The sequence below is a fragment of the Limanda limanda genome, chromosome 16, assembly GCF_963576545.1.
Source record: "Limanda limanda chromosome 16, fLimLim1.1, whole genome shotgun sequence".
Taxonomy (NCBI): Eukaryota; Metazoa; Chordata; class Actinopteri; order Pleuronectiformes; family Pleuronectidae; genus Limanda; species Limanda limanda.
In genome coordinates this window covers 23395347-23408274 of record NC_083651.1, presented here as the reverse complement: position 1 = coordinate 23408274, position 12928 = coordinate 23395347, and the positions used below count along the sequence as shown (strand labels likewise).

Below are 12928 nucleotides of genomic sequence, written 5' to 3'. Positions count from 1 at the left end.
AATTGGAAAAGAGAGCAAAAGGGGAAGAGAAGAGAGAGCGCAAGACTGGGAAAGAGAGAGAGGAATTTAAGGAGGAGATTGGCGGGGTCAGGTGAGTCATGAGAACAGACATAAAAATTCATCCTGCTTTCCTTTAGGAAATCCCCCATCCATCCACTGGGTAACACACCCAAATAAAAGCCCTGCATAGCTGGGCAATTTTCTTTCCCATTGTGTCTATGTGTGTGTGTGTGTGTGTGTGTGTGTGTGTGTGTGTGTGTGTGTGTGTGTGTGTGTGTGTGTGTGTGTGTGTGTGTGTGTGTGTGTGTGTGTGTGTGTGTGTGTGTGTGTGTGTGTGTGTGTGTGTGTGAGTGTGTGTGTGCGTGCGGGCGTGATAGCGTGCATGAGTGGTTGCCATTTATATGTGCTGCAGTGCAGGAACCAGAATGCCTTTTCTATTGCAGAATAGGATTATGGGAATATAACTCTGGGACATTCTGTAACTGGAAAACAGACCAGGTTTTCTCAGGTGAAAGGGCAGATTGAGGACTGAGTATAGTTTAGTATATGTTGTGTTTGTGTATATAACCTATGTGACTGAGTATATTCCACATCCAAAAAAGCATTGTAAAATATTATTTATCAGTGTTAAAAACCTTGGGTGAGTGATTTTGATGTTTCTTTGTACACAACTCACCGTCCACTGAGTGATGAGCAGTAAGGAACCACATGGATGCCCAGGGGACTGTCCTCTCCCAGGATCTCCACTATTCTGGTCAGGCTACACAAACACAAACACCAGAAAAATCATATCAGTGGAAACAAAAACAATGTAAGATCTAATATTAGTATAATCAAATATCATGTCTGTCACACTACTGACTGAGAGTAACCAGATAAATAAATCAAATGTTGGACATGTGAATTGATTATATAAATATATTCAGTATACACTTTTATATGATGTTTAAAATACAGGATTCAGACACTCAAAGAGAGAGAAAAGTGAGTCCATACACGGTTTGGTTTCAACCCGGCCCTTGTTGCATGTCTTACACAATCTCTCTCCTCATTTTACATTTCCCTGTTGTATCAATAAAACCCTAAAAGTGCCCTAAAATATCTTGAAAAAACAAGTGAACCTTTATTTTATTTACCCTTTCAGTATTTCAATGTCCTACGGGAACCATTCAACCACTGTCAATAATAATGTGTGCTCTTAGAGATACTGAATGATCAACTATTCAGGGACAAATGCGTGACATATTATCCCGGAGAACACAGAACAAAGGCTTGTGATGCAAAAACAGCAGATTAATTCTTCATAGTTCACACATGCACACAATAAAAAACATGACAAACAGGGGAAAAACGAAGGGTTCAGACAAGAAGGTCTGATCACAGAGTGTTGAGAAAAGTGTGTGGTGTCACACAAATACAAACAACTGATACAAAACGTTAATTAAAATGTGTCTCCTGAGTTTAATTTTGAAAACTGCTATCCTTAATTGATGTATTATTTGCATGGACACACTCATTGTGCTAAAAATATATTTTGTAAAGGATTTAATCCATGTCTGTGAACCCGGCCCTTAGAGAAGGGAATGCAAACACTATTCAAAGTCCACACCACTACAGACTGCTCTGTGTGTGTGTGTGTGTTTGTCAAAACTTTTTTGTGCCATTCATCTCTATGGGTTTCTTCCTCTCTTTGAATCTCTCAAAGTGAGAGTCTGCTTTGCATTCTGTCTGTGTTTTAATGTGTGTCTTTGTTTGTTTGATTAGTTTATCTATCAGAGCACAGCCATTAATCCTCCCCTGACCTTCTCTCTGCTCCCTCTGTGTGTGTGTGTGTTTTCTAAGTGAGTTTGTCTGAACTAAGTTTTGTGCTCTTTAGTTCTACCCTCTCTCTCCCTCTCTCCCTCTGTCTCTCTCTCTGTCTGCTGTTTTGTCTCCCCTCCGCTCTCTGCAGACCATCTATCCCTGAACATCCATGAACTGATAGCAGTGAAGATGCTGATAAACTCCGTAGAGGGTGGTTGATGATGGTGGGTGGTAACAGGGGAGAGATACAAAGTGCATAAACAACTTCTGCCTCTCTCTTTGTCACTGTTGCTCTTTCCCCACCACGAACACATACATAAAAGCTGATGCCGCCTCATCGGTATTGAGCACATTTGAGTTAATCTACACGGTACGAAACAAGGGAGCACGGCAGAGGGGAAGTCAATGACAGAGGGAAGAGGGATGGAGGCGGGAGACTGAAAAGGAAGGGGAAGATATCGAAAGAGAGGGAGGGAAAAATATAGAAAAGAATGGAATCCTTGGGGAGATAAAAAGATGCCGATAAATGGGTTATGCGTGATAATTAGCCACCTGCCTGTACCTTAGCCAGACTGACCACCTGGGACAAATCCTGGTAGGTCACTGCATTGATGGGCTGGTGGACCATCAGCGACTGACTCTGTGACGGGGGTCAGTAACCGCTCAGCCAAGTTTCAACCTCAAGTTGAGCTTACGTAAGCTTGAATAAATCTAACCTCAGTACAGGACAACTGTTGCCAAACCTCCAAGGATTGGGAAATATTTGTTTCTTTTTCCTTTAGGAGTTGGTTACCAGTTCTGGCACATATGTCCGAACTACTCCCATGTTTTTCACTTGCCATTGTCTAGCATAAAGTAGCTAGCAAACGAAAAACAAGCAGACGTTGATGGGTTTGACGAGCAGATTTGGAGCTGCAGATGATCGGCTAAAGGACAGATGAAGATAGGGACAGCTCGTTTGCACAATCATAGATCTGCGATTAGTAAACCAGACAAAGGTGTAAAGAGACAACAAACCTTTTTGGGGTTCTGGATAAAAGCCGCATCGATGGACTTAGAGATCAAAGGATACAGTAGGCGCTAATAAATACGCAGACTCAAATCATTAAGTCACTGTCCCATGTGGTCTAGCGGTTAGGATTCCTGGTTTTCACCCAGGTGGCCCGGGTTCGACTCCCGGCATGGGAATTGTCTTTTGGGGGGATCTCGCGTCAAGGAAATGGACTACACAACCACTGGAGGGATGATGTTGTCAAATGTTGGATCCTCTGAATGTACCAATAACTTATATGTGCTTTCCTGTTCACACTCGATTTAGTTGTTTATTTTTTCTGTGTGTTCAAATTTTTTAAATTAGTCGTTACTTGATTGCATTAACAACATTAAATCATGGATGAACCTAAAGGTCCTCAAACTAAATGAAAACAAGACAGAGGTCATTGTATTTGGACACACTGAACTGCTGGATGTGGGCACCCTTGACCATGATTTTAAAATGTGATTGTTAAGTGTTAAATCTCTTAATGGACTGGCACCACCTTAAATAGCTGAACTTCTAAATTATCACACTCCGGTTATAGAGCTGAGGTCCAGTGAGTGCCTTGCTTTTCTGAATATCTTAAGAAAAATGTGCACTAAATCCAGTATATCTTCTCATGTATACTAGCAGTAACTACTTGAGATTACTGAAGTCTCTGAAGTAATGATTTAACACCTCAGGGGATTAGCACAGTCAATAGGCTTCATTCTCTGGAGATCTTGGCCAAGTCATCAAACATGTGTTGACATTTTTCATTCTACATCAAGATGGTTGGCTCACCAAATGCCATCTTCAGATCAATACTGCTGGCGTGGCTATAATTAGCATAGTGTAAGTGTACAGAGAAAAGGGGCCAAAAAAAACATAGTGGGGTAGAAAATAGAAGAAAAAAGGGAAGAAAGCAGAGCCAGGGGGAAAAGGTAGGAGGCGAGAGAGAACTGGAGGCAAGAAAGTGAAATGAAGGGAGGAGGTGGTTCAGAATTAATTAGACTGGACTAATGAATGAATAGCACTAATATTAGAGGAAAAATAACATCAACCCCTCCCTCTATGCCTTCCTGAGTCTAAGGCTCTGATCTCAAACCCTCCCACTAGAAAACACACACACACACACACACTTGAGATCCATTTGCATATCCCTTTTTTATGTGAGATGTTTGACAGGCTGCATCAATGCAAAAAATTAAGTGGGGGGATAGAGAGAGAGGCAAAATGGGTGAGACTTGAGAAAAAAGTGAGGGAGTGTGATGTGAGAGAACAAGAGGCAGAGAGAGAGAGAGAGAGAGAGAGAGAGAGAGAGAGAGAGAGAGAGAGAGAGAGAGAGAGAGAGAGAGAGAAAAGGCCAAACACACAGAGAGGGGGAGATGAAGAGAGCAGGTGTTCTCTTTATCCACCTGCCACTTCACTGATCCTCACTATGAAGGACAGACACAGAGGAGAAATAACAAAAGAGCAGGATATGCATTACCTTTCCTCTCAGTACATCTCACCCTCTCATCCCTCTTTTTATTTATCAGCTCCCCTTTCTCTCTTTTTATTTCTCTCTAAGCTCTTCTTCAAAGGGGAGAGCACCAGTGATGTGGGTAGCAACGGGAAACCAAACCAGTATAGGTGCACAGTACTGCTGAAGAGTAATACGTGCAAACACAGAAATACAGACATTCAAATGTGAAATAAAAATATACTATATAAAGAAGTTGTTTGATGAATAAATGAGCTCACAGCTTAATAACATTGGCCTCACTACATTACAACTCATCAATTAAGAAAGATGTAGCAAGTAAAAACCTCTTTGAATCTGATGAAATAAAACGTTTGAGTGAAAAACCAGTGTGTGTCTGTGTTAGTGGGTTAAAGAGGAAACACGCTCACTTTATTAGGAACACCTGCCTGTTCATGCGGGAGTGATGACAACACACGGGCAGAATGGAGGCACGTTATGTTTTATATTTGAGGATTTACTTCCAGTTACTTCAATTATTGTGGATTTGGCTGAAAAGCTGTTTACATCTGAAACTCCAAAAGTGTTTTGTGGACTCAAACCCCCCCAACACAATTTTAGTATTCTCTTGAGTTCTATGATAATCTCGCTTGGCTAAACTGCTTTGATGATGTTCAAGTTTCATATTAAACTCTTTGCGTCATATTTTCCCTGATTAATGTTATATCATTAACAGAGCGACACCTTTTAAATGTTAAGTTATTCAAGGTTACTTGTGTTATTAACACGTTGTTTTCTTTCTCTCTTTTCAGTTCTTGAAATCAGCCATAATCTGAGAATCAAGTCCGAGCTGAGTTGTATTTTCTGTTTCATTTTCCTTGAAAACAATTTCATGTGCCTCAGGCGTCTCCCAGTCTCACTGTTCGTGACACCCTGAGGTCTGTTTTTCTGAGATAATTGTAATCTAGTATTTTGATGAAGTTACATTTTGCAATGGGATCATTTGATATGTGCCAGCTGTTTCTCAGGCGACTGCCCTGAGTCAGTGTTGGTTTCACCCTGAGCTTGACTAATGAATATGGTTATGGTATAAAAAGAAAAGAATTAAAAACAATAGTGCCAAAAAAATCGATTCTGTTACAAATCGCGATTCTTGTGAATGACGATTTAAAATCGCCATGCTGCCTCCCAAATCGATTTAAAAAAAAAAAAAAAAACATACATATTTATTGGTTTATACCGGGGGGATATATTGGGGGAGCAACATCACCCCAGAGCATGTTGACCAGCTCTTGTTTTTGCACAAGAATCTAAACATACCCAAGCACTAGCTTTGCATCGGCTACATGCAAACAACAATAGCCTACTTTTTGTTTATTTCAAAGTTTATATTTTAAGTAAACTTTTATTCATTCTATTTAATTTACCTTTTATTTATTGTTTAAAAGAAGCCTAAGTGGCATACATTTCTTAATCTGTCAGTTTGTGTGTAGTTGACAGGGGCTATACAATAATAGGGCACATCTTATTTATTTTCTTTATTGGCTGCCCGGCAGTCATTAAGTTAATGTTAATATTTGAAATAAAACTTGTAAAGCTCTAAATGAATTTGACTGTGTTGTATTTGAAGGTATGATTCAACATTTTTCCATGGTCCAGTATTTAAAAAAAAAAAATAACCAAAAGAAATCCCAGGAAATCGTAATATCGAATCGCAATACTTACAGAATCGCAATACCCAGAGAAATCGCAATACATATCGTATCGCCATCTTAGTATCGTGATAGTATCGTATCGGGAGGTCCCTGCCGATTCCCGTCCCTAGCCAATATATAGTAAAATGACTTTACAACATGATCCTCTTGTTTTATTCAAACTCTGGTAGATTTGTAGAAGGGATTTATTGTAAGCCAGAAAGATGTGCTATGCTAGTTTACCTCATAGCCAACACCTACAGCAGACATACAGTGGGTTCTTAGGAACCACTAGCACCAGTTCATCATCTGCCCACTATCTGAAAATACGAAAGAGATGAACTGAACCAAAAAGAAACAGATCATGTGCACAGTCTTGAGGGGGGAGGCTCTTTTTCAGCTGTGCAAAATACAAACTCTCTATCTACAGCTAATGTTAGCAAATCAAGCCACAGCTGATGTACCTACAACTGGAGTAGAAGCTTGGCTGTGTGTCTCAACTGTGACTTCTGTGTATCTTGTTTACTGGCGAAAGTGAACTCCCCTATGGTTAATTAAAAGTCCTGACAAACACATAAGTGGTTCTGACCCTGAAAAATGTTGGCGTTTTTTTTAACCTTCAGAATGTTTTGTGGTGAAACATTAAGGACAAAAAGAAAGATACCAAAAGGGGTTCAGATTAACAGAGAGAGGTTTGTCTTATTCACACAAATAACACAACAAAACTCTGTTAACCACAGAAAACCCCTTTCACTCTCAGTTTGTCTGTGTGCATCCAGTGAAACCTATTTACCTTTTCACCTCCGAGCTTCTAAAACACCTCCGATGCACAGCCTCATTTCACAAGGAAATATAATACACAGGTAATAATGCTATTTCATTTAACCAATTTACAGTAAATCGCTTTCCCTGTATAAAAAGGACATTTTGATGCAAAGGTAATGAGTTTTTGTGGTGAGGGTGCTGTGTGGTTAAAATTATGATGAGCCATTACTGTATTTATAGGTGTACCTTGACACTGAAAGACGCACACACAGCAGCAAAACCTTGTATACAGACACACACACACACACACACACACACACACACACACACACACACACACACACACACACACACACACACACACATTTACTTAACGTATGCTTTACTGTTACAATATTTATAGCTGCATTCCAGAGCTCATTTTGGATTTTTTTTTTGCAATTTCAAGGATCGTTTCCCTGGCGACCACAAAAACCATTACATCACTTTTACATTACTCACAGCTGACATGGTTTGTGTGTGTCTGAGTGTGTATACATGAGAGGACGTGTATTAAAAAAAAGTTATTGTGGAAAACGACTGTGAGGGTGTGTGTCTAAAATAATGACCTTTATACTGACTGCATTAAAGTGTCACTTATCGTAACGGACGATAAAACTTAAACTGTCAGACACTATTCTGTGATTCACTTCCGTCCACATGTTCTACTTTAATTATTTTAAAAACAATTGGCTTCTCATCATTATGTCAGGTCACAGGGTCGTTTATCACAGTAGAGCCCAAGTTGTGCTTCTGTGTCGAAGCAAAAGCTAAAGTACAAAAGCAGCCTACGCACAGAGCCGATGCAATTACACCAACGAACACTAGGGGCTTTAGAGTTTCTATGCTGTGTTGAGTGTCTTCAGGTGTCTGGTCCACTTTCTTACAAATTATCTGGCGTCTCTGTTTACTTTAGAACAATGTTGATTCATGAAAAGTATCATCAATTATGTGGTGATAAGTGTAAATGTTGTGGCAGTGGCCAAAATCAAATCAGCATATGGACACTGAGAAGTTGGAACTGTAATGGGTCAGAGGACGTCCGCTTGTTAGTCTTTCACATATGGCCCAGGAAGCAATTAAGTTCATCCAGCTAATAGAATGTGTCCGTATGCTGAACAGACCACCTGTGATCACATCTCACTACTTAAGCTCGGATCACACAGGATGGATGTTAATACCACGTCTGAATATGGTCATGATTTCAATGTAGACATTAGAAAAGTTCAGTTACCATCCAGACCTCTTTGCATTATACAATGAACATGAGTGTGTATGAGGATAGTGTGTGAGTGAATGACCTAGTCTCAGACTGTGCTTTGTGGTTGCTATGGAGAGAGAGAGAGAAAGGCTAAAACAGGTCAACATTATTCTTTTCACAAAGCTGTAACTCTCCTCTTATTACAGGTTAACTACATCTATTATTTTCTCTTTGTATTTATGAATTAACAGTCAATTAATTACCTGACCACGCTGACCTGTTATTTGTAAAACACTTTCCATTAGCAGAGGTGAGCGCTGTCAGACAGAGCAGCACATTGGTCAATGATGTAACAGCCACTTTCTCTAAATCACCGCTGGCCCACTTACAGGCTTGCTTTTGCTTTTGTATTGGTCATGTAGACATTGGTCATGGTTTGGATGTGGATGCTGAACAGAAATGTGTAGAAGGGATTTGAAAGCTAAGATGCCATGCTTACATGGAAACAGGAATATTAATGGATTTAGCAGCACAAGCAACCATCTTAATCTAAGAAAGTCCTAATTGAGATAACTCATTAATTTATCTATATGTTTCTTACATATATGGCAACTGTCTGTCCCTGCTGGGTGTTAGAAGCCCCACATTCTTCTGACGCACACACTGCTAAAATAAGAAAACACACAATCACTACCATGCACGATCCAAAGGCTCACGGGAGAAACTGAGCGTTCCGCATCCCCAGCACTTAATTAAGCAGCAGTCATTAGTTTATGCCTGTGTGTTACAACTTGTGTCTCCCTATACAAACACAGCAGATGAAAGTTTGTTTGTAGCTGTTTATCCTTCAGACTCTGTGCATGCGTGTGTACGTGTGTGTGTGTGTGTGTGTGTGTGTGTGTGTGTGTGTTTGTGTGTGCATGTGTATGCATGTGTGTGACCCTGACCCTGTTTTGAAAGTCTTTTGTAGCAGGCTAATGATGGAGCTTCTAAACACTAACTATATCTGTAAGGGCCTTGATCTGCATTGGAATAGAGCTTTAATGAAGGGAAAGTAGGGCAGAAACACACAAATAAACATCAATAAACATGAATGTACACAAACATAAGCATATGAAAAATTGTGCAACATACAGAGTCCGAAGGACAAGGACAGATGGTCGGTTTTTGAGATTATTTAATCAAACCCATTTGTGAAGTTATTCAGCGCGATGAGCAGAAACGAAACTCCACATCACAGAGGAGTTGAGCACAAGAGCAACACACAGACTGACCTGCTACCGAAGACGTGTTTTCCTTGGGCTCGCTCCATCCCTACAGGCCCCTCCGCTGCGGGAGCAGCTGCCTGCAGAGAGAACACACAGAACACCTTTCAGCCGGGTCCGTAATTGGCATTTGGAAAAGGGACAATACAATGAGAGAACAAACAGCTCCAAGTTCAACCTGTCATGATGTTAAAGACAAAAAAGGAAGGATTAATGGTTAAAACGTTGGAGATATCATTGATATGGGACGTGAGCAGATGGATTCACTAATTAATGGAATAAACAAACCAAAAAGTTACGCAATTACTGACTAATACCTCTTTTATACCAAAATTAGAAGGTTGTTTCTTTTAGAAGGTGCAAGTTGTTTTAGACACTAGTAAACCAGATTTAAAAAGATATCGACTCCGTTTCCATTGCAAGAAGACAAGTTTGCCTTTTTTGCGTTCCACACGATAAGAAGAAACATTTGTCGTTATTTATCCTCAGTGCATGTCACAACAATGGCCAGAAAGGCGGCAGCGCTAACCTCTAGATTTCCAAAATAAAAGAGTAAATTAAGAAATTAGCGCAATTACCCAGGTTTCACATTTCACTGCCAATAGAAGCATGAGCCGTTTAAAAAATCAGTGTCTACTGCAGATGGATGTGACCCAGGAGTATATGAAAGGTGTTAGTGGGTTTTTTGACCAATGGAATAAGGGATTGAGTGGAGAAAGTAAGAGACTAACCCTGTTTTGAATTTGGGTTTTAATGGACTTCAGCCCACAAGAAATCCTGAGCTCAACCAATTAGTCGCTGCAGTTTGAAAGACACAGGAATGCAAGCATAAAGGACGTGATGAATGAAGGAGCTCCTAAATTGATGGATGGATGATGTACCAATACCAATTATTATTCGAAGGCAAGAAGACAGTGTTGTCAAGCAGTAATCAATAACACTGTCAATGGATACGGCAACGCAGAGACAGAGAGTGGGTGTGAGGAAGACGGGTGTAAGTGTGAGTCAGGGGAGCTGTAATAATTACTTTATACAACGACATGGGGCTCGACACAGAGAGGTGAGCTCCACAGGGACGAGGTTTCATCACACGTCACCGTCCAACTGTGACAGAGAGATGAATAATCTAATATTTAATAAATGACAGTGTCACACATTCTTATGTATGTGACATCATACGGATACTCGAGCCCGGCTGATTTATCGGCTTGCAGATAGAAATCGTCTGATATGAGACTTTTGCAGACAAATCGGTTTCAGCATTTCTGTTTGGTGCTACATGTGGGGAATATAACAGTAGTTTATTTTCAAGTTAACAGTTTATGTTAATGATATTTGATATATATTATTCTCAAGCAATGTTTTATTTGTGTTTTCTTTTAATTTATAGTAATTCATAATAAAGTTTATGGTAAAATATTAAGCCTCAATGACACGTTTGTTGAAAGGCTTAGGAATCATTACCATTATATATATATATATATATATATATATATGACAAGGTTTGTGTATTGTAAATGTTCTACTCACTAATCGACTTTGTGCCAGCTGCTGTTTTACCAGTTTCTGTGTCTAAAAGCTAAATCTTAGAGATTGTTAAAAGATAAATCCACACCAGTTGTTACTCAGATGTTGATTTATCCTGTGTTCTCCTGTGTTATATACATTATATACATCACATTATATATTCGCCAACATTCTCCTCTAATATCATATTTCAAATGAGGCTGTAATTGCGTTTCTCTACCTTTTGGCCTCTATTCTTCTACTGTTACCGTATCAGGATTAACGAGCGCTGCTCAACTTTCCCCTTCTCTCATTCTGGTGACATATGATCATAGGCATGTGGAAAATTGTGATTATTGGATCAACAAATATGCTTCTTTATCACATATTTATGTACATATATGGAGTAGACAGCAGAACAGTTTTTAATGTTGATTTTTAGTATTAAAATCAAATGTCAGACGTGATTCAGAATGAGGTTTTCTTATTTGTGGAACAAAATCCATTAGTTACGGTTTCACTCCCGATCTCAATCATTATTTCTGACCCTCTTATGAGCCCAGGTGTGATTATTATATATATATAGTGTTATTGTTATAACTGAAGACAGTAAGTACATGAAGAAAACAATCTACAGTTACAAGAAGTGAAAAAACACATCCTTAAGTTAAGGTTTAGTTCAGATGTCCATTATTGTTATTCACACCAAAGCAACATGCATTAGGATTGCAAGAATATGACTATATGCATGTATGCATTTTAGTCTAAAGTACAGTTTTAAAAAGAATGTGTGCTACATTTGAACATAAGGAGGGAAATTTAAGAGGCAACTTATAATATATATTTTTACTGAAATCAGACATTAACCCTGACTTGAAAAATATCTTGATTTCTTTTCATTCTAAATTAAAGGCATTTTAAATTGTATGGAAAACACTTAAAAGGCCTTAAGAATTTAGTTATAAATTAGCTTTCTGGCGAACAATACAAAGGAATGTTTGTCTAAACAATCAGAATTGCCATTCAATATGAATCTGTATGTGTGTCTGCATGTTCATGTGCGTGTGGATGGGCAGCGCCTGCTGAGTGCACGTGTTTGTGTGAGCATATGCAGACAAACAGGTCAATAAGGCTCAATGTTAGCGGTAGCCACTAATGCACTCTTAACATGGCCTTTAGCCTTTGACCTCTCACCCTGCTGCCACATGACCTGCACCACCTGTCAGGGGGAGAAAGGGATGAAAAGAGAGGGAGAGGAGAAAAAGGAGGATGAATAATGAGGAGAGAAAACATGAGAAAGATGTAAGACTGAAGAAAAGACAGGATGAAAAGACATCAGAGCTAACAGCTGAAGTGAAAAGGTGGGAGAAGGTGAGACGAGACGCAGCAGTGACTGACTGCTGATGCAATAAACATATGTTTGGGGTTGGGCAGCCTGGAATTCAATTAGTCTGGTGTGGCTGCACATGCTGTCATGTGAGCTTAATCACTGACAGGATGACAGGTAATATTAATTATCCTAACCTCTTTGTCATAACAATAGCCACTCACACATTAATTGGAAAGTCTTTGGTGCTTAATTGTATGTCTCATTTAATAACTGCATGTACAAGTAGTCTCTCTCTCTTTCTCTCTCTTTCTTTGGATGAGTGGCATATTAATTACCGAGGCCAGCAACGAACATCACTTATCAAAGTGTAATTTGGAACAAGTAAATGAGTCTGAACGAACAAATGTGTCTCATTATTCATATTACCTCTACAATGTCTTAGGCCCTATTCATACATGACATCAACATGCATCGTGGGTGATCCAGTCACACATGGACATGCTCTGAGTACAGGTGTGAACGCACCCGAGACACGTTCAGGGCACGTTTGATATCTGATCACTCAGGGGTTCAGAAGTGATCTGGAACATAAGTGGCCGACTTCTTTTGACTGTGTATGCAGATATGTCCTGGACCATATGGACATCTGTGTGGGAGGAAGGACTCACTCATCTGTTTTTTTACACAACCTTAGATGGCTTTGTGGACATTTTGCACATTTCCTTGAGACATAGAGCTCATAGATATATTTCCAGTGTGGGCGATTTAATTTTTCTGAAATGGGTGAAGGAATAAACAAATGTGTTGTTTTTTGTCTTATTTTCTGGAGGACGTTTGCACAGAAC

At 39.5% G+C, this 12928-nt stretch overlaps 1 protein-coding gene and 1 non-coding gene across 3 annotated transcripts in view; one reads left to right on the top strand and one right to left on the bottom strand.

Moving 5' to 3' along the window:
* Nucleotides 1-12928, bottom strand: part of LOC133021483 (partitioning defective 3 homolog B-like) — a 199548-nt gene that overhangs the window by 131564 nt on the left and 55056 nt on the right. For both annotated transcript variants that reach the window (XM_061088344.1, XM_061088345.1), the window contains exons 6-7: nucleotides 9257-9327; nucleotides 677-760 (exon numbers count right to left, since the gene is read on the bottom strand). In XM_061088344.1, coding sequence (XP_060944327.1) covers nucleotides 677-760; nucleotides 9257-9327 — 155 coding nt within the window. The remainder of the gene's footprint in view (nucleotides 1-676; nucleotides 761-9256; nucleotides 9328-12928) is intronic.
* Nucleotides 2920-2991, top strand: trnae-uuc (transfer RNA glutamic acid (anticodon UUC)). The gene has a single exon. It is a non-coding gene; the product is annotated as a tRNA-Glu (tRNA).